Genomic DNA, 23,771 nt, shown 5'->3' with positions numbered 1-23,771 from the left:
CCTCCCTCACATGACCGAGGCGGCTGGGGCTGGGGCCGGGCCTCCCCTCCTCCTGGGCGGGCTCTGAGGCGGGCGCTGCCGCCGCGGCTCCTGCCTTCCTTCCCCTCCTGCGGGCGGCCATGGCGGCCCACCTGAGCTCGGGGCGGGTGAACCTGACGCTGCTGCGGGAGGCCGGCCGCAGGGAGCTGCGCGAGTTCCTCGACAAGTGCGCCGGCTCCAAGGTCAGTCAGCGCAGGCCTCATCCCCGCGCTCGCCTCGCGACGCCCGCCGCCTGACAGGCTGCCTCGGCCGGCAGAGAGACGCGCCCTCCCCGCTCGCCCCTCCTGCCCCCCACTCGCCCCAGAGCCCCTTCAGAGCATGCTGCCCCTATGTGAACCTGTGGGGCAGAGGACCTTCAGTGGCTATTAGCCACAGCGTGCTTTGAAAAAAATATCTGTACTTTATTATTATTAGAATCCTAGAGTTGGAAGGGACCTCCAGGGTCATCTAGTCCAGCCCCCTGCACAAGGCAGGAAACTCACAAAAACCTCCCCCTAAATTCACAGGATCCTCATTGCTGTCAGATGGCCATATAGCCTCTGTTACAAAACCTCCAAGGAAGGAGAGCCCACCACCTCCCGAGTTGGAAGGGAACCCCCAGGGTCATCTAGTCCAACCCCCTGCACAAGGCAGGGAACTCACAAACACCTCCCCCTAAATTCACAGGATCCTCATTGCTGTCAGATGGCCATCTAGTCTCTGTTGGAAAACCTCCAAGGAAGGAGAGCCCACCACCTCCTGAGTTGGAAGGGACCTCCAGGGTCATCTAGTCCAACCCCCTGCACAATGCAGGAAACTCACCAACACCTCCCCCTAAATTCACAGGATCCTCATTGCTGTCAGATGGCCATCTAGTCTCTGTTGGAAAACCTCCAAGGAAGGAGAGCCCGCCACCTCCTGAGTCGGAAGGAACCCCCCAGATTAATCTAGTCCAACCCCCTGCACGAGGCAGGAAACTCACAAACACCTCCCCCTAAATTCACAGGATCCTCATTGCTGTCAGATGGCCATCTAGCCTCTGTTGGGAAACCTCCAAGGAAGGAGAGCCCACCACCTCCCGAGGTGGAAGCCTGTTCCACTGAGGAATTGCTCTAACGGTCAGGCAGTTCATAGAATCACAGAGTTGGAAGGTACCTCCAGGGTCATTTAGTCCAACCCTTTGTACAATGCAGGAAACTCACAAACACCTCCCCCTAAATTCATAGCATCTTAATTGCTGCCAGATGGCCGTCTAGCCTCTGTTGGAAAACCTCCAAGGAAAGTTTTTAATAATAAACATCATCATCATCACCATCACCATCATCATCATCATCATCATCATCATCATTATTATTATTATTATTATTATTATTATTATTATTATTATTATTATTATTATTATTATTATTATTATTATTATTATTATTATTATTATTATTATTATTCCCCTGTGCAAGCACCAGTTGTATCCACTCGGGTGACATTGCTTTCACAACGTTTTCACAGCAGACTTTTTACGGGGTGGTTTGCCATTGCCTTCCCCAGTCATCTACGCTTCCCCCCCCAGCAAGCCGGGTATTACTACTACTACTACTACTACTACTTTCTTCTCCTTCTTCTTCTTCCTCCTCCTTCTTCTTCTTCTTCTCCTTCTTCATTTACAATTACAATTTTTCAACAGACCAAACAAAACCAAGCGACAAAGAGACAGCCGTGTTTCTGTAGAGGGGACAGGGCGATCTCTCCGGAAGCATAAAAGCAAATATAAAATGAATTGGAAATCTAGTATGGTAGTTGTAAAGCCGATATGTGCAAACAGTCAATATTTCAAACAGCTTACCTTGTTTTTAACTGTGAAGAGCAGGCATTCCCGGAAATACATCACTACTCAGTGCTTATATACATCAGGCTACTCAAAAATAAAAGATAAAATTTGTTTTTGGGGAGAACATCGTTTTTAGTCAGATAAGAAATTATTGGGAACCAAAAGGCAATAAACTTCTCTTGACTACATTCTGTCTGTATATTAGAACAGCCACAGCATATTGTTGGAACTCTCTGTTTGGGTCAGTGATGCTCTGTATTCTTGATGCTTGAGGGGGTGGGGCACAGTGGGAGGGCTTCTAGTATCCTGGCCCCACTGATGGACCTCCTGATGGCAACTGGTTTCTTTGGCCACTGAGTGACACAGAGTGTTGGACTGGATGGCCCATGGGCCTGATCCAACATGGCTTCTCTTATGTGACACAGAGTGTTGGACTGGAGGGGCCATCGGCCTGACTCAACATGGCTTCTCTTATGTTCTTATGTGACACAGAGTGTTGGACTGGAGGGGCCATCGGCCTGACTCAACATGGCTTCTCTTATGTTCTTATGTGACACAGAGTGTTGGACTGGAGGGGCCATTGGCCTGATCCAACAGGGCTTCTCTTATGTTCTTATGTTTGGGGGGGCATCTCCTGGGGGGCATTCTGGGCTCCCCCTCCCCAAACAGCCAGGGAGTCCTTCCTCGGAGTCAGCGCCCCCTACCACAAACACACCCAGGTTCAAATTCTGCCCTGAGGCTTGTGGGGGTGTGGTCCTTTCCTCCCAGCCTGGCCTTCCTTACAGGGTTGCTGTAAGGGTACCATCAGCTGGCTTGGAGAAGGCATTTGTCTCTAAATCACTTCTCCAAGCCAAGCCAGCCAGCAGATTGGAAGATGCATTTAAAGTTGAAGTTGTTTTATTTCCACCTCTCACTCCCCTCAGCTATTTGCCTATTTACCTGCCTGCCTGCCTTCCTTCCTTCCTTGTAGCTCTCAAACATTTGACGTTCATGTATTGCAGCTCTGAAACATCTGACGTTTATTCTGTGTGGCTCTCACATTAAGCAAGTTTGGCCACCCGTGATTTAGAGCAGGAGTCCAGGAGCACCTTAAAAATTAACAAAATTTGTGGCAGGATAGGAACTTTTGGTGAATCACTGCTCACTTCTTCAGTGACTCACAAAAGCTCCTGCCCTGCTACAAATTTTGTTGGTCTTTCAGGCGCTCCTGGACTCTTACACTTTTCTACTGCTATGGACAGATTAACAGGGCTGCTCATCTTGATCTGTGAATTTAGGCAGATCGTGAGATCGAGGGTAGGAAGGGGGGAGCCAGTGCTCGGCTCTCGTGGCCTTTTCTCACGTGCCCGGGGTAATATCGATCACCACCCTGAGGGGTGGGAAGGAATTTTCTTCCAAGTCAGATTTTCCCAGGGATTCTGGAGGGGTTTTGCCTTTCCACAGAGCAGGGGTTGCTGGAGGGAGTTGTGGGGGGAGGGAGTTGTGCATTTCCTGCATTGTGCAGCAGGTTGGACTAGATGACCCTTGAGGCCACTTCCAGCTCTTAAATTTCTGTGTATGTTTCTATGTCTGTCCCTCTCTGCCAATATAGGTTACTCTTCTATAAGAGTGCAAAGTGCTTGATCATTAAAGCCTTTTGATTTATTTGAAGGACATTTTCTGTGCAGATGTGTTGCACCTGTCAGGTCCTTCCTGGGGTTCCGCTTGTCACTGCAGTCCAGTGTGGTTTAGGCTGTTTCCCTACTTCCTCTGAAATGATGAGTGTGGAAGCAATTGTAATAATGAACAGTATTAGGCTTCATGTCCCACAGTGATGCATGCCATGGTCTCTTTGGTCCTGATCTAATAGAAACTTTATTTCACCATCTAGTCCAGGGGTGGCCAAATTTGCTTAACATAAGAGCCACATGGAATAAACATCATATTCTGAGATCCGCAAGACATGAACATCAGATTTTTGAGAGGCATAAGACAGGAAAGGAGGAAAACAAATAGTGTGGGAGGAGGGAGAGGTGGAAAGAAAGCCACTTTAAATGCATTCTCCAAGCCTCTGGCTGGCTTGGCTTGGTGAAGTGATTTAAAGAGACAAATGTCTTCTCCAAGCTGGCCAATGGGGTGGGGGGGGGCTTGGAGAGCCACGCAATATATGTGGAAGAGCCACATGTGGTCTTGAGCCACAGTTTGGCCACCCCTAATCTAGTCAGCGCCAATATTTTTAAAGTAGACTGAATTACAACTGGTTTTCTGCATTCCTTTTTATAGGCCATAGTATGGGACGAGTATCTGACAGGGCCTTTTGGATTGATTGCACAGTATTCGCTTTTAAAGGTAAGATGTGATCCGAGGCTGATGGGTTTTTACAGAGGTTTCATAAGAATTGAATTTATCGGATTCTGCTCCTGTGAAAATAGTCTTCTCGGATAATTTTGTGAAAAGGAGTTTATATACTGAGGAAGTGTCTCCATCTCACTTTGTGATTGAGGAGTGGAGGCAAAAAGAAACTTCAGAAATGTTCTTATTGTAATTCAAATTCTGTAAGACGCTTTCAGAAAGGTCGCCCTGTTGGTGTTTTTCAGTAAAATGAAGTAGAAGTCCAGTGGCCCTTTAACGATTAACAAAATTTATTCCATCATAAGCTTTTGTGAGTCAATACTAACTTCATCCGACACTTGCGGAATCCATATGGTGGAATGTTTATACTTAAAGTTACAAGGAACAGGTTGGGGAAGTGTTGCAATTAGAAGCTAGTTTAGAAACATAACCAATCCTCACCCCCTCCAAATGTATTGAATTATCTTTGATTGGTTATTGTTTTGTAACTGGCCCCTGTTTGTGACATCTCCATATTCCCTCCTTTCTTTTATGCATATCTCCTATAGCTAGTGAAAACTTATGCTGGAATAAGAGTTAGACTTTCAGTTACAACTGGATTTCTAGATAATTCTGTAAGCCACTTTAGTTTTATAAGGCAAATGGTATAGTGTTTTTAAAGTAGATTCAAGGAAGGTCTTGTAAAAGGTAGGACAGATTTGAACTTTGGGAATTATCCTATCCAAGACTGTGTTGCTAAAGGACACAATCTGCTGTGTGTGTCCCCTCTGCCGAAACTCCACTATACCAGAGCACATGAAGAAAAGAAAGTGTATTAATCTGCATAATCAGTATGTGGAAGTTATTCATTTTATGGTGCTCTCCGTCAATGTTCCCTCTAAGCTGCAGAGCCTTGTGAGCATAAATTCTACTTTGTGAGCTACTGGCTTAAAGTTATGAGCTACTGCATAAATTAGTGTGCTCTGGGGTCATCCTTCCTGAGCTAAGACAAAAATGTGTGAGCTGGAGGGCTACTGAGCCAGAGAGCCAGTTTGGTGTAGTGGTTAAGTGTGTGGACTCTTATCTGGGAGAACCGGGTTTGATTCCCCACTCCTCCACTTGCACCTGCTGGAATGGCCTTGAGTCAGCCATAGCTCTCTTATCTGGGAGAACCGGGTTGGATTCCCCACTCCTCCACTTGCACCTGCTAGCATGGCCTTGGGTCAGCCGTAGCTCTGGCAGAGGTTGTCCTTGAAAGGGCAGCTGCTGTGAGAGCCCTCTCCAGCCCCACCCACCTCACAGGGTGTCTGTTGTGGGGGAGGAAGGTAAAGGAGATTGTGAGCCGCTCTGAGACTCTTCGGAGTGGAGGGCGGGATATAAATCCAATATCTTCTTCTTCTACAAATCTGTGAGCTAGCTCACGGCTAACTCAACTTAGAGGGAACACTGCTCTCTGTTTATCTAGTCATTTTCTCTCTCACACACACACAAAAAGAGACTACTTATATCCTCATTAACTTTTGCTCCCATTGAGGAACATTGGTTTGGCACTTATTTGTAAGGCAAAAAGTCTTGCCCAAAATGGAGCAAAACCCAGTTTGCTTCTGGGCCCAGGCTACCTTTGGAATTTAAATAGTCACTATGAATAAATTTCATGTTTTGTAACATCAGCGGCATCCCACTGTAAGTACTAGAGGGCTTTCTAGGATCTGATTGTTAACTGAGTTGCTTGTAAAACTTTCTGAAAGCAACTTTCAGAAATGCTCCTTAATACAGGCTGTTTTCACAGGACCTTTTTGTCTCCTTCCAGGAACATGAGGTGGAGAAAATGTTTACCTTGAAGCCAGGCCGCCTCCCTCTCGCTGACGTCAGGAATATTATTTTCTTTGTGAGACCAAGGCTAGAGCTAATGGACATAATCGCTGAAAATGTGCTCAGGTATCGTGAGTAGGGCATTGCTTTTCAGTAGGGTTGCCAAGTCCAGTTTAAGAAATATCTGAGGACTTTGGGGGTGGAGCCAGGAGACTTTGAGGTGGAGCCAGGAGCAAGGGTGTGACAAGCATAATTGAATTCCAAAGGGAGTTCTGGCCATCACATTTAAAGGGACTGCACACCTTTTAAATGCCTTCCTTCCATAAGAAATAATGAAGAATAGGGGCAGCTTAATTTGGGGCTCATAGGGTTGGACTCCCTGGTCCAATCTTTTTGAAACTTGCGGGGTATTTTGGGGAGAGGCACTGGATGCTATTCTGAAAATTTGGTGCCTCTACCTCAAAAAACAGTCCCACCCCAGATACCCGTGGATCAGTTCTCCATTATTTTCTATGGGAATAATAGAGTTCCCAGCAGACATTTCCATCTCCTCCCCCCGCTTTCTCATGACCCTGAAGCGGGGGGAGGGCCTCCAAACCAGGGGATCCCCTGCCCCCACCTGGAGATTAGAGCAACCAAAAGAGCAACGTGGAAAGGTACAGCAGGGGAAAAGCACAGAAGCATCCACGAACAACCAACAACTCTGGAAAACTTGTGCAATGATATATTCAATACAAAAACATCTACGATAAATACAGCGTACAAAGCCACACCAAGCACATTCCCCAAGACACAGTCTTACCTTTCACGTGCAAAGTTCATAAATAAAGCGAATATCTGGGGAAAACTTTCCTAAAAAGCTGGGAGCAGGGATTCCAAGAGTGGTCTTTTCCATCGAAATTTATATTAACCTTCCGTAGGGCCTGTAAAATGGAGCTGTTCTGCCAGGCTTTTAGTTGAGGCTGAGGGCGTCTATTCTTGATCTGGTCGGCCTCCCCATCTGGGGTGGGACTGTTTTTTGAGGTAGAGGCACCAGATTTTCAGAATAGCATCTGTTGGCTGTCCCTGGCCCAAGAGATGCCCACCTTGCCTCAACTAGGCCAGGGCCTTTTCAGTCCTGGCCCCGGTTAATAAGCCAGGTAGGGCCCGGATCTCTGTAGGGAAATTTATATATAGCAATATTCTGCTGAGGCGACACAGCGCAACTTCGAAATTTTAGAAGCGACAGATTTATGAACAAAAAGCGACAAATCACTGTTACACAAAAGTGGCAGAGCGCATTGGAGCGACAGGGAGGCGCCTATAACCCTGTTTCACCGGAGGCTTTAACAAGCTTCACTAATCCTTAAAGTTCATAGAAAGCATTAGCTTAATACATTTTCTGCACTTTATTTCTACATTCACTTTATTTATGAACTTTGCACGTGAAAGGTAAGACTGTGTCTTGGGGAATGTGCTTGGTGTGACTTTGTACACTGTATTTATCATAGTTGTTTTTGTATTGAATATATCATTGCACAACATGTGGAATTCACTGCCACAGGAGGTGGTGGCGGCCACAAGCATAGCCACCTTTGAGAGGGGTTTAGATAAAAATATGGAGCAGAGGTCCATCAGTGGCTATTAGCCACAGTGTGTGTGTGTATATAAAATTTTTCCTTCTCAAGGCCAAACTAAAAATGACAGAGCAAGATCAATACAAGGTGGGCATCTCTTGGGCCAGGGACAGCCAACAGATGTTGGGAGGCTGAACGTAACAACCTCCCAGGCATATATGGGAGGAGTCAGTCTTATAGACCCCTTACGGACTAGGGTCATAATGTTGAAAACCATTTTCCCGGGTTAGTCTGTTGCATCTCTTAAAATCTCTTCTCGCCTCTTTGCAGCGAGGACAGAATCCGTTCCCCGCAGAGGGATTTCCACATCCTGTTTGTGCCGCGTCGCAGCTTGTTGTGTGAGCAGCGGCTGAAAGACCAGGGGATTCTGGGCGCCTTCATTCATCGAGAGGAGTACAGCCTGGACCTCATTCCATTTGATGGGGACCTTTTGTCGATGGAGTCGGAAAATGCCTTTAAAGTCAGTGTCTGCTTCTTCTAAGGAGTAATAAATAGCAAAGCGGCTGTCTGGGCTGAGCACCTGATATGGGCTTTATTGAACCCATCGCATCCTAGTGCCAGGGCCGTAGCCAGGATTCTGTGTTTGGTGGGCCCACAGCAGGATTCGTTGGGGGGGGGGCAGGGGGCCACCCATTTTGGTGGCCCTAGTGGGCTCTCAGCAATTGTATACCGAGTCCGTGACAAGGTGCTGGTTATTACCTTTAAAGCCCTATATGGCCGAGGACCTACCTACCTTAGGGACCGTCTCTCTCCATATGTTCCCCAGAGAGCACTGAGATCTACGTAGTTCACAAAATCTACTGAAAATCCCCGGGCCAAAGGAGGCCAAACTGAAAGTGACAAGGGAGCGGGCCTTCTCGATAACAGCACCCCAATGGTGAGAACCAGCTGCCAGAGGAGGTGCGGGCCCTGCGGGACCTTCATCATCATGGGGAGGGACGGTGGCTCAGTGGTTGAGCATCTGCTTGGGAAGCAGAAGGTCCCAGGTTCAATCCCTGGCATCTCCAAAAAAGGGTCCAGGCAAAGAGGTGTGAAAAACCTCCGCTGGAGACCCTGGAGAGCCGCTGCCAGTCTGAGAAGACAATACTGACTTTGATGGACCGAGGGTCTGATTCAGTATAAGGCAGCTTCATATGTTCATATGTTCATCAGTTCCGTAGGGCTTGCAAAACCGTCCTTTTCCAGCTGGCATATTAAGATGGAACCATCGCATAAATAAGCTATGTTTCCATGTATATTAAGAATGTAGCACCATTAATTTATACTGTAATTTAAATTTTAAATTTTAATCTAATCGCTGGTTTAAGAAATGTGTTTTAATGGTTGTGTTGTATCTATTGTTACATCATGGTGTGACCCACCATGTCCTGTAAGCTGCCCTGAGCCTGCTTCGGCGGGGAGGGCGGGGTATAAATAAAAAATTATTATTATTATTATTATTATTATTATTATTATTATTATTATTATTAGCAGCAGCACTGGAAGCTGCCTTGAGTCCCACAAGCTAACCCCACTTTACCTGGGCAATCACAGCAACGCTGCTCCCCCACCCAAGTCTTATGTGCCCCTCTCACAGAGAGACAGAGACCTCTTGAATCCCCCTCCCCTTTCCTCCGTGTTAGGGAAGGGGAGAGAAGAAAGCGAAAAGACCAGCAGCAATGCTACTACTGATTCAGAGTGGCAGTGAGCAAAGGGGACGGATTGGGGACCCTCCGATGGAGGGGGCCGTGCAGTCGGAAGGGGGTTTGAAAGGATGGGCCTGGCCCCTCCCAGACTCCCCTGTAGCTGTGGCCCAGATGCACATTTCTACCAAGCAGTGACTTTGGCTCACTGTTGACGTTAGGTCCAAATTAGGATTGCGACTGGTTCGTCGGTATCCTTTCCAAATGCTGCAACGAGGGGCTTGGATTGCAAGAAAAAAAGAACTAGCTTAAATACTGTGGAGAAGCTCTCAATAAAAGATCGTAATAGAAGTTAGCTTGTGGATCTCAATATCTCCTTAGAATATTTTGAGAGCAGGCTATGCAAATATCTTTGCCAGTTTGGTGTAGTGCAGGGGTGGCCAACGGTAGCTCTCCAGATTTTTTTTTTTTTTTGCCTACAACTCCCATCAGCCCCAGCCATTGGCCATGCTGGCTGTGGCTGATGGGAGTTGTAGGCAAAAAACATCTGAAGAGCTACCGTTGGCCACTCCTGATGCAGTGGTTAAGTGCGCGGACTCTTATCTGGGAGAACAGGGTTTGATTCCCCACTCCTCCACTTGCAGCTGCTGGAATGGCCTTGGGTTAGCCATAGCTCTTGCAGAGTTATCCTTGAAAGGGCAGCTTCTGGGAGAGCTCTCTCAGCCCCACCCACCTCCCAGGGTGTCTGTTGTGGGAGAGAAAGGTAAAGGGATTTGTGAGCCGCTCTGAGATTCAGAGTGTAGGGCAGGATATAAATTAAATGTTCTCCTCTTCCAGTAGCAGATTCTGCCTCGCTGGAGTATTTGAAGAAAGGTCTTTTCCATTTTGCCAGTCTTGTTTGCAGCTATGCCAGTTAACAGGGATAGGAGATGCATCCTAAATTTCTTACCAGCCTTCTCGTCTTGATTTTTCTTTTGTAGGAATGTTACCTGGAGAATGACCAGACCAGCCTCTACCATGCAGCAAAGGGTCTCATGACCCTACAGGCGCTCTATGGAACCATTCCGCAGATCTTTGGGAAGGGCGAATGTGCACGGGTAAGGGGGACCTGAGACGTCTGCCTTCATTAGCAGCTAACCCGGTCTGGCTTCTTTGGTGGAGATTTCCTGCAGCTGAACATAGGAAGCTGCCAAATGCTGAGTCAAGGCATTGGAGCAACTCTCCAGGGTGTCAGAGAGAGCGAGATATTTCTCTGCCTGAGATTCTCTTGACTCTGGATGCAGGGATTGGACCCAGGATGTGCTGCTTGCAAAGCGTGGGCTCTGCCACTGAGTTATAACTCCTCCTTGTCAAGTGAACATACCTTCTATCAAGCTAGGCATTTGATAGTTCTTGCTCAGTATCCTCTTCTCTGATTGGCAGTGGCTCTCCAGGGTCTCAAGCGGAGAAGGATCCTTAACTGGAGATGTCACAGGCTGAACCTGCGACTTTCTGCTTGGCAAGCAATATTATCTTCCCCTGGGCCCCTGGTACTGGCAGAACTAGTGTCAAACACCATCAGCACTGTCAGACGAAGTTATTTAATTGTATATATTGGATTTAATGTTGTTAAGTTTAATGTTTTATATTGTTAAATTTAAAGGTTTTATCTATTATTGTATGTTTTTATGAAATGTTGTTAGCCGCCCTGAGCCTGCCGAGGCGGGGAGGGCGGGATACAAATAAAATTTATTATTATTATCTGAGTGGACTGCCTATGTCAGGGGTGGCCGACGGTAGCTCTCCAGATGTTTTTTGCCTACAACTCCCATCAGCCCCAGCCAGCATGGCCAATGGCTGGGGCTGATGGGAGTTGTAGGCAAAAAACTTCTGGAGAGCTACGGTTGGCCAACCCTGGCCTATGTCATAGTAGTTACACGGAATAACTCATTTTTATTGCTATATTTAGAGTCTAACCTTGAACACTCTCCGTACCTGCGTCTATGAACTGAAATTATTAAGAAGGCAAAAGTGGGGATAGCGATTAATCTGACCCTCACCTTGGATACTGAAGGATTCCGATTAAATTGAATCTCTCTCCTCCCCCAAGGAAGATGATATTGCTCAGTCCTAGATCTTCCCTGTCACAGCAGAGAGTGAGAAATTCAGGGCTTTTTTTGAGCAGGAACGCAGTCTCGGCTGGCTTGGTGTCAGGGGGTGTGGCCTAATAGGCAAATCAGTCCCTGCTGGGCTTTTTCTACAGAAAAACCCTGTGCGAAACAATGGTGGCATCAGGGGGTATGGCCTAATATGCAAATGAGATCCTGCTGGGCGTTTTCTACCGAAAAAGCCGTGGAGAAATGTATCTTTAAAAGGTTTGTTGTCGTAGTAACCGTTGCTTGTGTCTGAGCCACACCTCCTTTGTTCTTGTATTTTAAAAAAAACAGCATGTGGCAAATATGATGATCAGGATGAAGCGAGAGTTCTCCGGAAGCCAGAATCCAATATTTCCTGTCTTCGACACTTTGCTGCTGCTTGACCGCAACGTAGACTTGATGACGCCTCTGGCCACGCAGCTGACATACGAAGGGCTTATTGATGAGATATATGGAATTCAGAACTGTAAGTAGTAGAGCATCTCTGGAGAGAATGTAATCAAATCACTGTGTACTTTTGGATGCATGAACGGTGCCTTATTACTCAGGAAGCTGGCAGCCCTGTCTTAGATTAACCCAGGCCTCGGATTCAGTGGAAGCTCACAGGACCACAGCTCCTGAACCTTTCCGAGAGTTCCACCTCTTTGTCCATTGAATAGTATGTGCAGCTGCATAACAATCCCTGGGTGAGCTCAACCACCTGTTTTTCTACAAAACGACCTCTGGATTAACCCGTGTATTCATTTTCATACTGCAAAAACATCCTACTTCTCAGGGATTCCTTCAGTCTCCCTTTTCCTTCCCTTAACAGCTTCTGTATAACTGCTTGGGCATTTAGGAGAGCGGAGAGGGCAAAATGTTGTAACACTCATTTTAGAGAAACTCCTCACCCTGGTTTCGGAGGAGAACAGTTCAGGAGCACTTTAGAGTCCGTGGCACTTTGACTCTCAGAAATGCTTGTTGGTCTCTAATCTAATTGGACTCAAATCTAATTCTTCGCTGGGACTCTGTAGCTGTCCGACAACGTTTTCATAACAATGAGTTAATTGAACTTTCTGGAGAAATAAGTTTGTCATTTTATTCAGACACTATAGATGGAGTTCCCGTTGTATTCCCAAAAGTGTGAGAGAAGGGAAGATAGTAGCTTTTACACAACCATTTTGGGATGGAAAGTATTAAAACGGCCGCCTTCCAAAGGATCTAGGGCTTGCTTAGCAAATCTTGTGACTGCTTCTTGCAAGCCATTGGTAGCAGTGAGATTAGAGGGGTTTTGACGTCTTTTTTTTTTTTTTTTGGCAGCATACGTGAAACTCCCTCCTGAAAAGTTTGCTCCCAAGAAACAGGGGGAGAGTGGCAAGGACCTCCCTACAGAGCCTAAAAAGCTGCAGTTGAATTCCGCTGAGGAGCTCTACGCAGAAATCCGAGACAAGAACTTCAATGCCGTCGGCTCTGTGCTGAGCAAGAGAGCCAAAATCATCTCAGCTGCATTTGAGGTACTGGGGCTATAAGCAAAGTCCACGCCTCACTTGAATTCCGCACAGCACGGCTGCCAGATCCTGGGGTCAGGTCTGCATTATCACTTCAATATAGGGTTGCGAAGTTCAATTCAAGAAATATCTGGGGACTTTGGGGATGGAACCAGGAGACTTTGGGGTGCAGTCAGAAGACACTGGAGGTGGAGCCAGGAGCAAGGTTGTGACAAGTATGATTGAACTCCAAAGGGAGTTCTGGCCATCACATTTAAAGGGACCCCACACCTTTTAAATGCTTTCCCTCCGTTGGTAATAAATGAAAGATAGGGGCACCTTCTTTTGGGGCTCATGTAATTGGACCCCCGGTCCGATCTTTTTGAAACTTGGAGGGTATTTTGAGGGGAGGCATTGGATGCTATGCTGAAAATTTGGGGTGTCTATCTCAAAAACAGCCCCTCCAGAGCCCTGGATACCCACGGATCAATTCTCCATTATACCCTATGGCAGGGGTGGCCAACAGTAGCTCTCCAGATGTTTTTTTGCCTACAGCTCCCATCAGCCCCAGCCAGCATGGCCAATGTCTGGGGCTGATGGGAGTTGTAGGCAAAAAACATCTGGAGAGCTACTGTTGGTCACCCCTGCCCTATGGGAATCGTTCTCCATAGGGAATAATGGAGTGCCCAGCGGACATTTCCCTCTCCCCCCCCCTTTCTAATGACCCTGAAGCAGGGGAGGGTCTCCAAACTGGGGGATCCCCTGCCCCCACCTGGGGATTGGTAACCCTACTTCAGTGCCAGCCATTCTTAAAGAAATTCCATCTAGTATCAGGGTTCTATGTTGCTTCATTCTTAAAAGAAAATCCTGTCCCTAATCCATCTGAATGTAGCACCCCAGATCTATCTATGCAAATTGATCAGAGTCATAATTTATTTCATTTTCTAACTATTTTTGTATAGTGGATTTGGGTTTTAAAGTTCCACCGGCTTTCACGCGTATCTTTGAAGTCATAAGAACGTTGCTGTCTTCATTTTTTAAAAAGAAGATTTGAGATTCTCAGGTTGCTGAATTCCGTGTTCTGCATCGCATTCTGTTATTTTTCTCTAATCCCACCTAGACCCACAAGCTCAGGTTCATTTTCCCAATAGGGTGTATCTCCGCCCGGTGGAATCCTGACTGTGAAATGTTGCTCATATTCGTTGAACAGATATCTCAATCAGTGCTGCTTGTGTAAAATGCCATAATGCTTGCCAACTTTCCATGGCATTCTTCAAATAGTTGAGCTGTGTCTTCTCAGATGGGTGTAGCGTTTCTGCATTTCTTTTCGCTGCTCCAGAGAGCCGGGCAGATGCGCTTGCCTGTTGTTCAGCAGTCCGTGTCAGTTTCATAATTGGCACTTACAGGGACATTAGAACTTCACGGGAAGAAGGGAGGGAAGAAAGATGTGAGGTTGTCGGATGTAATAGGTGTTAATGAAATAGCGGCCTGTGAGAAGCAAGAGAAGCTGTTAATGGTGGAGTTCATTATTTCCTTCTTGTCTGGGCTTGTCCTCAGTATCATTTACACTTCGACCAAGTTCTACTTTTAAATAATTTGGGGGTGGGATGTGGGTGAGTTTCTATATCTAGCTTTATCCAAGCCTACAAACTTCTGAATTATTTTTATTAATAGCTCATCACCCACAGTTTAATCCTTAGAGTTATGTTCTGTGACTTCTAGCCATTGCATAGCTAAGATTTTCTATCTATTCAGGAGCCATGGTTATGGCTTATCGGTGAAAAATTCCTCACAGGGAGCCAATTATATCCCAGCAATTGGGGTGTGTATCTAGTGCCTATTTGTTCTAAGGGCCCACACTGAATTACAAAATGAGAGCCAGTTTGGTATAGTGGTTAAGTGCGCAAACTCTTATCTGCGAGAACCTGGTTTGATTCCCCACTTTTCCACTTGCAGCTGCTGGAATGGCCTTGGGTTAGCCTTAGCTCTCTTATCTGGGAGAACCAGGTTTGATCCCCCACTCCTCCACTTGCAGCTGCTGGAATCGTCTTGGGTCAGCCATAGCTCTCTTATCTGGGAGAACCGGGTTTGATTCCCCACTCCTCCACTTGCACCTGCTGGAATGGCCTTGGGTCAGCCAGAGCTCTCTTATCTGGGAGAACCGGGTTTGATTCCCCACTCCTCCACTTGCAGCTGCTGGAATGGCCTTGGGTCAGCCATAGCTCTCTTATCTGGGAGAACCAGGTTTGATTCCCCACTCCTCCACTTGCAGCTGCTGGAATCGTCTTGGGTCAGCCATAGCTCTCTTATCTGGGAGAACCAGGTTTGATTCCCCACTCCTCCACTTGCAGCTGCTGGAATGGCCTTGGGTCAGCCATAGCTCTGGCAGAGGTTGTCCTTGAAAGGGCATCTGCTGTGAGAGCCCTCTCCAGCCCCACCCACCTCACAGGGTGTCTGTTGTGGGGGGTGGGGAGAAGATATAGGAGATTGTGAGCCGCTCTGAGTCTCTGTCCTTGAAAGGGCAGCTGCTGTGAGGGCCCTCTCAGCCCCACCCACTTCACAGGCATTCATTTGCCCATTTTACGTGCTGCATAACCGACGGTGGGAACTGCCGTCTCGGACAGAAGTCTGTAATATTCTTGTAAGAACTGAGGTGTGGGAGAGGGGTTTTCCCCATCGACCCAGCAAAGCTCCCTTTCTGTGAGGTGACGCAGAGCCCCTTTTGCATGCATGCCAGCAGCAGGCAACCCCAAATCGTAACCGCTGTGTTTATTTCCTTAGGAGAGGCATCATGCTAAAACCGTTGGAGAGATCAAACAGTTTGTCTCACAGCTGCCTCACATGCAAGCAGCCCGAAGCTCTTTAGCGAATCACACCTCCATTGCGGAGCTCATCAAAGACATCACTAGTAAGTCTTCATTAAAAAATACGTTTATCCCACCTTTCTCCTAATGCCGGACTCAAGGCTGCCATAGGTTGCTGTTGCTTTGCCAGAATCCCTTGCCATTGTTTTCATGTTTTCAGTATGCCTAAGAAATGTAAGCTTTGTCTATTGGAAACCAAAAGTTATCTGCCTCTTGAGAAATGCCCAGTTCTCAAGATCGTTGCTATCTTTTAGCGTTTCACAGAATGCTTTGTAGTGTGAGAGTGCTTGGATTTAGAACAAGTTGCTTTTGAATTAATCTCACGCCTGAACCAAAAAGGGAGTGCATGTAACGGCCACTATGATAGTATATATCTAGCCCATCTGAGCCTGTATGATCCGTACAGTGTCACCAGTCCTATCTTACAATAAACACTAGTCCTGAAACCATAGAGAGTCATCATTATTGAAGATAGAGCCAGACCTGACATGCTTATTAACCTCTTACATAGAAAGGTGGGCTAGCATTGGCTTTGGTACATGCCATTTAAACAGATGCCAGTAACCTGGTCCCAATCCATGCCTTCATGTCACACATAACTTAACACCCTTATTTTCAAATAAGAACATAAGAGAAGCCATGTTGGATCAGGCCAATGGCCCATCCAGTTCAACACTCTGTGTCACATAAGAACATAAGAGAAGCCATGTTGGATCAGGCCAGTGGCCCATCCAGTCCAGCACTCTGTGTCACATAAGAACATAAGAGAAGCCATGTTGGATCAGGCCAATGGCCCCTCCAGTCCAACACTCTGTGTCACATAAGAACATAAGAGAAGCCGTGTTGGATCAGGCCAATGGCCCCTCCAGTCCAACACTCTGTGTCACATAAGAACATAAGAGAAGCCATGTTGGATCAGGCCAATGGCCCATCCAGTCCAGCACTCTGTGTCACATAAGAACATAAGAGAAGCCATGTTGGATCAGGCCAATGGCCCCTCCAGTCCAACACTCTGTGTCACATAAGAACATAAGAGAAGCCGTGTTGGATCAGGCCAATGGCCCCTCCAGTCCAACACTCTGTGTCACATAAGAACATAAGAGAAGCCGTGTTGGATCAGGCCAATGGCCCCTCCAGTCCAACACTCTGTGTCACATAAGAACATAAGAGAAGCCATGTTGGATTAGGCCAATGGCCCATTATATATACACACTGTGGCTAGTAGCCACTGATGGACCTCTGCTCCATATTCTTATCTAGCCCCCTCTTGAAGCTGGCTATGCTTGTAGCTGCTACCACCTCCTGTGGCAGCGAATTCCACATGTTAATCACCCTTTGGGCAAAGAAGGACTTCCTTTTATCCGTTCTAACCCGACTGCTCAGCAATTTCATTGAATGCCTACGAGTTCTTGTATTGTGAATGAAGTTTGTTAATTCACTGTTTGGTTTTGTGCTTGTTTTTAAAGCCTCAGAAGACTTCTTTGATAAGTTAACCGTGGAACAGGAATTTATGTCAGGCGTTGACACTGATAAAGTAAGTGGAGATAGTTTATACTTCTTTGCAGACAGTTTGTTGACAGCCGCTATCTAGACTGCTTCTACACTGAAGTTTTTCTCTGATTCAGCTACCAAGCAGATGCAGGGTTGTTGTATTTTGGAGGGGAAGAGCACTCACATGACGCGTTTGGGGTTTTTTTGTACTATGTGCTGTTTTGTGCTTTATGTCCTTACATCGCATTGTCCTGCAAAGTAGGTTCAAGTAGCCTGTTGATCTTCATGGTCCCTGTGCAGTCCCACACTTGGGGTTCTGAGCCCTGCTCGGCAAAGAAGAAACTGGCTGGATTCCTGCAGGACTCAGAACCCCAAATGTAGGACTGCACAGGTGACCACTCGAAGATCATCAGTTACAGGTAAGCAACCTGTTTTTCCAGCTCAGGTCATCAGAGGGTCTGATTGAAGATTTGGCAGTTGCTCTTCCTGAAAAACAAATGGCGAATAGGAAAGGGATCCTGGACCGCGGTGGTTTCAGTGTGATACAAAACGCTGCTAATGTGGGAGGGGGTATTTGGGGGGGGGCATGTTCTGTATTCCTTTATGACAGTTCTAAAAATGAGCCCTGTGTTTCTTGGCCGCCTCATTCAGAAATGTGCATGGCTTTGCTTGACAATTGGCATTTTTTTTCCTCTTTAGGTCAACAATTACATTGAAGATTGCATTGCCCAAAAGCATCCCTTGATCAAGATATTAAGGCTTGTTTGTCTGCAGTCCGTGTGCAACAGCGGGATGAAACAGAAGGTCCTGGATTATTACAAGAGAGAGATTCTGCAGGTGAGAGTTACAAAAAGGCAAAAGTAGGAACCTCTCATATATAGTGGTTACTGAGGTAGCTCAAGTACTTATCTCTGCTAAGGATTGGGGTGAGTAGCCCCAGTTAGAATGGGTAATGGGAGGCAAGCATCGTCAGTCATAAAGGTTCATCTCATACCATTTATGTAATTTGCTTGTTTAAATTTTTAAACCAGATTGCTTGTTTAGTTTTACACTTTTCCATTAGAGAGCCAGTTTGGTGTAGTGGTTAAGTGTGCAGACTCTGATCTGGTTTGATTCCCCACTCCTCCATTTGCAGCTGCTGGAACAGCCTTGGGTCAGCCATAGCTCTCACAGAGTTGTCCTTGAAAGGGCAGCTTCCGTGAGAGCTCTCTCAGCCCCACCCACCTCACAGGGTGTCTGTTGTGGGGGAGGAAGGTAGAGGAGATTGTGAGCCGCTCCGAGACTCTGAGATTCAGAGTGGAGGGTGGAATATAAATCCATTGTCGTCAACGTCTTCTCTAGTGCTCTCCCATAAATAGTTTTTGGATTAAAGTCTTAGTGAGCCAGAAGCTGGGGATCCCCAAACCAGTTCATTGTTTTGAAGTCTTTATTTGCCCGCCTTTTTGCAAAACAGACTATGTGTATATGTTAAAGGGTTTAATGACAATTCTGTGCACTCCCTATATAATATAATTCTGCCAATATTATTTTTACTGTAGACCTACGGTTATGAGCATATTCTGACTTTAAATAATTTGGAAAAAGCTGGACTCCTGAAGCCTCAGACAAGCGGTCGAAACAACTACCCAACGATTCGGAAAACTTTACGTCTGTGGATGGATGATGTCAACGAACAGGTAAATGAAGACTGTGGGGTTTGTTTACTGTGTAGCTGTGAAGGCACACCCAACCTAATTCTTGCGGGTTGTATGGATAGATTGTATGTATCAAAGATTTCAGGTTTTCACGGCTGGTAACATCATTAGGGTTTGTAGAATCTTTCGGGCTCAAGTGCCGTGTTCTACTGAAGAAAGTTTTTCTTCCAGACGTTTCGTTCTCAGCTGCAGAGAACATCCTCAGTGGCGTTGCAGCCTGAGCAGGCAGTCTGACCTTCTTGGCTGCTGTGCATTGAGTGAGGCCAGGGCTGCTGGAGAGCTGCTATTTCTAGGCTGGAGGGGGTGTGGTGAAAGGGCAATTGGTTTGTGGATGTGCCCATTGTTTGGTGGGGCTTCCTGGAAGGGTAGTGATAAGGAACCATCAACAACCATCTTCCTTATCTTCACACCCCTTCCAACCCTCCCAGCAATTAACACAGAACAATGGTCACATTCAACAGCCAGTTTCCTTATCACTACCCTTCCAGGAAGCCCCACCAAACAATGGGCACATCCACAAACCAATTGCCCTTTCACCACACCCCCTCCAGCCTAGAAATAGCAGCTCTCCAGCAGCCCTGGCCTCACTCAATGCACAGCAGCCAAGAAGGTCAGAACGCCTGCTCCGGCTGCAACGCCACTGAGGATGTCCTCCGCAGCTGAGAACGAAACGTCTGGAAGAAAAACTTTCTCCAGTAGAACACGGCACTTGAGCCCGAAAGATTCTACAAATCCTAAAGATTGTATGTATGTTGCAGATTGTGACGCTTGTAATTGATTCTTTTACCCCCTTGTGCAGAATCCCCATGATATTTCCTACGTCTACAGTGGTTATGCTCCTCTGAGTGTGCGCCTGGCACAGCTGCTCGCCCGGCCGGGATGGCGAAGCATAGAAGAAGTCTTGAAGATGCTTCCGGGTCCTCACTTCGAAGAACGGCAGCAGTTGCCTACGGGACTTCAAAAAAAGCGTAGGTCTCTTTGAACTACACCATTGGTATTCGAGTGTCATCATCTGGGGAAAGTTTGGCTTGAGCCACGTGCACGTGGAGGTTTTGCTCTGCTTTGTCATCCAGAGCAGCTTCTTTGGAGTGTTCAGGTGCATTTGTCCCCTAATTCATAGAATCATAGAATTCTAGAGTTGGAAGGGACCTCCATGGTCATCTAGTCAACCCCCTGCACAATGCTGGAAACTCACAAACACCCCCCCCCCCCCCTAAATTCACAGGATCTTCATTGCTGGCAGATGGCCATATAGCCTCTGTTGAAAAACTTCCAAGGAAGGAGAGCCCACCACCTCCCAAGGAGGAAGCCTGTTCCACTGAGGAATCGCTCTAACAGTCATAGAATCATAGAGTTGGAAGGGACCTCCAGGGTCATCTAGTCCAACTCCCTGCACAATGCAGGAAACTCACAAACCCCTCCCTCTAAATTCACAGGATCTTCATTGCTGGCAGATGGCCATCCAGCCTCTGTTTAAAAACCTCCAAGGAAGGAGAGCCCACCATCTGGCAAGGAAGCCTGTTCTATTGAGGAACCGCTCTAATGGTCAGGAAGTTCTTCCTAATGTTGAGCCAGAAATTCTTTTGATTTAATTTCAACCCATTGATTCTGGTCCGACCTTCTGGAGCCACAGAAAACAATTCCACACCATCCTCTATAGGACAGCCCTTCAAGGACTTGAAGATGGTGATCAGATCACCTCTCAGCCGCCTCCTCTCCACTTTTGTGGTCCCCACCTTCGATGCACGTTTTCCCAAACCTGGCTTAGTATGATATTTTTGAGAAGATCACATCCAGAGAGCAGTGTGTGGTGTGCTGGTGGGAGTGTTGGACTGGGAGACGCAGCTTCAAATCCCCCCTCTTCCATGGAAGGCTTGCTGGGTAACCGTGAGCCTGTCAGGCATTTCCAGCCTAGCCCACCTCACGGGGTTGATGTGTAGGTAAAGTGAAGGAGGGGAGAAGGATGAAAGCCACATTGGAGCCCCTTTGGGGAGGGGCTAAGATATAAATTATTTTTTTTTTAAAAAAGTATATTTGTGGGCCTTTGGGACAATGTTTTTATTAGTTCCTCTGGATTCCTAGCTTTCCTGTTTTTTTAAACAATAAGTAAACAGAAGCTAGAAATTCAAAGGAAGAAAGCCTGTTATAATATTGTGATGCTATAGAGATCTATCAAAGATTTCAGGTTTTCACGGCTGGCATCATCATTAGGGTTTGTAGAATCTTTCGGGCTCAAGTGCCATGTTCTACTGGAGAAAGTTTTTCTTCCAGACGTTTCATTCTCATCTGCGGAGAACATCCTCAATGGCGTTGCAGCCGGAGCAGGCGTTCTGACCTTCTTGGCTGCTGTGCATTGAGTGAGGCCAGGGCTGCTGGAGAGCTGCTATTTCCACAGCCAGTTTCCTTATCACCACCCTTCCAGGAAGCCCCACCAAACAATGGGTACATTCACAAACCAATTGCCCTCTCACCACACCCCCTCCAGCCTAGAAATAGCAGCTCTCCAGCAGCCCTGGCCTCACTCAATGCACAGCAGCCAAGAAGGTCAGAACGCCTGCTCCGGCTGCAACGCCACTGAGGATGTTCTCTGCAGCTGAGAATGGAACGTCTGGAAGAAAAACTTTCTCCAGTAGAACACAGCACTTGAGGCCGAAAGATTCTACAAACCCTATAGAGATCAGTCCGTTAGCCCCTCCGGCTTTGCTGGGGGAGATGGCTGTTTCTTCGCCCCAGCTACCCAGAGCTGCTGTGTGGATGCTGCAAGTGCATCTGCAGTGTTAAAAAAGCTGCAGGGAGAATAGCTGTCATGCGGGAAAGCAGCCTCTTTGACCAGACACAGCAGCCTCCTGCAAAGGCAAGACTTCAGCTGCTTTGTTTTAGCTATTCTTACTGAGCTTTTCTCCCCAGCAACCTTGGGCATCGGTCTCCCTCCTCCGCTTTATCCTCACAATAACAACTCTGCATGGTAAGACAGACTCAGAGTGTGACTGGCTTGAAGCCACCCACCAAACTTACCTGGCAGAGTAGTCTCCCGGAATGGTGATCTAACCACTACACCACGCTGCCTTTCTCGTGTACGCACAGGAATGCACAAAGACTTCCTTGTTTCTGCAGGAGGCAAAATGACAAATTGTTTTCCTCCATTCAGTGATTGAACAAGGAAGCAAGCAAATGCAAGAGCCCTCTGTATGCATTAGAGCCCACGCAGAACTCTAAATTGGGTGCAGGAGTGAAGGTGCATTAATCCAGTTGTGTCCATCTTTCATGACAGATGCTGTGTTCATCTTAATCACTCCTTTTTGTTCCAGCTACATTCACTTCAATGAAATTGCTGAGCAGTCGGGTTAGAACAGATAAAAGGAGGTACTTCTTCACCCAAAGGGTGATTAACATGTGGAATTCACTGCCACAGGAGGTGATGGCTGCTACAAGCATAGCCAGCTTCAAGAGGGGGTTAGATAAAAATATGGAGCAGAGGTCCATCAGTGGCTATTAGCCACAGTATGTGTGTGTGTGTGTGTGTATATATATATATATAAATTTTTTGGCCACTGTGTGATACAGAGTGTTGGACTGGATGGGCCACTGGCCTGATCCAACATGGCTTCTCATATGTTCTTATGTGACACAGAGTGTTGGACTGGATGGGCCATTGGCCTGATCCAACATGGCTTCTCTTATGTTCTTATGTTCACTTCCTCGTTTTCCCAGGTTTCAGCAAAGCTCCCTGTTTTCCATTAAATAACAAGTTTTGAAACTGGATTGGGGGTTTGGCAAAGTGGCACTACACGAAAGGCTGTTCTGAAGTCAGTTTGTGATTCTTTCTCTCCATAAACACGCAGGTCAGCACGGAGAAAACAAAGTCACGGTGGTCTTTTTCCTGGGCGGTGTGACGTATGCCGAAATTGCAGCCCTCCGGTTTCTGTCGCAGATGGAAGATGGAGGCACAGAATACGTCATTGCGACAACAAAATTAATCAATGGAACAAGCTGGATCAAGTCTCTGATGGAGAAGCTGGAGGCTCCACCTTTCTAGCACTGGAAATCTGTACCAAAATCCCAGGGCCCCTTGTGCTGTCTTCAAAAGAAGTAGAGAAATGTCCTGGATTGTGGGAAATGACCTTCGGTATCACCACGGGGTGTAATGCATGAGTCTTGGCACTCTTCCCTCTGCTCAGTAGAGGACTTTACTAGGAACTGAAGCCTTTGAAAGAGGGAAGGCTATAAGGAAATGAGCTAATTCCTCCACAACTGTACTCCCTTCTAACTCCATTGTCTTCAGTAGGGTTAGGAGGGTATAACTCTGCTTAAGACGGCACTACAAAAGTCAGATTTAAGACCGAGGTCCGGTTTTTTCCCCACCTTTCTCTGCTGTTGCCTTCTTGCTCCAAGGTCCCTTAATAACCCTCCCCTTCCTCCCAAAAAAGTTGCCATCCTGGTAGACCTGTATGCTGTCACGTTCCTTCTTGGGCCACCATTTAATTTATCTCTCACCGTTGTCTGTGCCAGAAACAAAAGAGGAAAGTCTACCTATACCACATGCTGCAAAAATTTCTGAATCTTTTGTTTAATGTCAGTGTTTCTTTACAAGCTTCAGACACCTGTTGTAAATTTTTCAATAAAGATCATGCCGTAGAGTGAGAAGAGGATGGAACAATTTTGATGCCTGCAGTTTTGCTACAGATCTGTGAAGACACTTGGATGCTTTAAACAGTACTTATTTTGAAAGTGTTCGAAGAGATATGTACAGGCTAAAGATGTGACCCAAATTCTTCTCCATTGGTGTTGAGCTGTTGGGATGGGGGGTAGGGTTAGTAGGCACACACTAAATAGTCTTAGATTTCCTCTGATGGAATAGAAAGCCAGTTTGGTATAGATAGATAGATAGATAGATGAATTTATTGTCATTGTTCTCAAC

General features: G+C 46.7%; 1 protein-coding gene across 1 annotated transcript; it reads left to right on the top strand.

Moving 5' to 3' along the window:
• VPS33A (VPS33A core subunit of CORVET and HOPS complexes) lies at nt 1-23,494 on the top strand. The gene is made up of 13 exons (XM_060249452.1): nt 1-221; nt 4,106-4,171; nt 5,964-6,091; nt 7,852-8,041; nt 10,184-10,300; nt 11,630-11,804; nt 12,638-12,831; nt 15,586-15,712; nt 17,135-17,202; nt 17,859-17,996; nt 18,698-18,835; nt 19,653-19,821; nt 22,696-23,494. The coding sequence occupies exons 1-13, from the start codon at nt 120-122 to the stop codon at nt 22,887-22,889; spliced, it is 1,806 nt and encodes a 601-aa protein (XP_060105435.1). The 5' UTR covers nt 1-119; the 3' UTR covers nt 22,890-23,494.
• The last annotated feature ends 277 nt before the right edge of the window (nt 23,495-23,771 follow it).

The sequence above is a fragment of the Heteronotia binoei genome, chromosome 11 (assembly GCF_032191835.1).
Source record: "Heteronotia binoei isolate CCM8104 ecotype False Entrance Well chromosome 11, APGP_CSIRO_Hbin_v1, whole genome shotgun sequence".
NCBI classification, from domain to species: domain Eukaryota; kingdom Metazoa; phylum Chordata; class Lepidosauria; order Squamata; family Gekkonidae; genus Heteronotia; species Heteronotia binoei.
Note: the sequence above shows the minus strand (reverse complement) of the source record. Positions and strands in the feature narration are given on the sequence as shown.

Bases quoted from the DNA above. Each gene is read 5' to 3' on its own strand.
- VPS33A (XM_060249452.1), top strand. From the start codon at position 120: ATGGCGGCCCACCTGAGCTCGGGGCGGGTGAACCTGACGCTGCTGCGG. The intron at 12,832-15,585 runs GTACTGGGGCTA...TTATTTCCTTAG, and splicing joins TCATCTCAGCTGCATTTGAG to GAGAGGCATCATGCTAAAAC. The intron at 17,203-17,858 runs GTAAGTGGAGAT...TTTCCTCTTTAG, and splicing joins CAGGCGTTGACACTGATAAA to GTCAACAATTACATTGAAGA.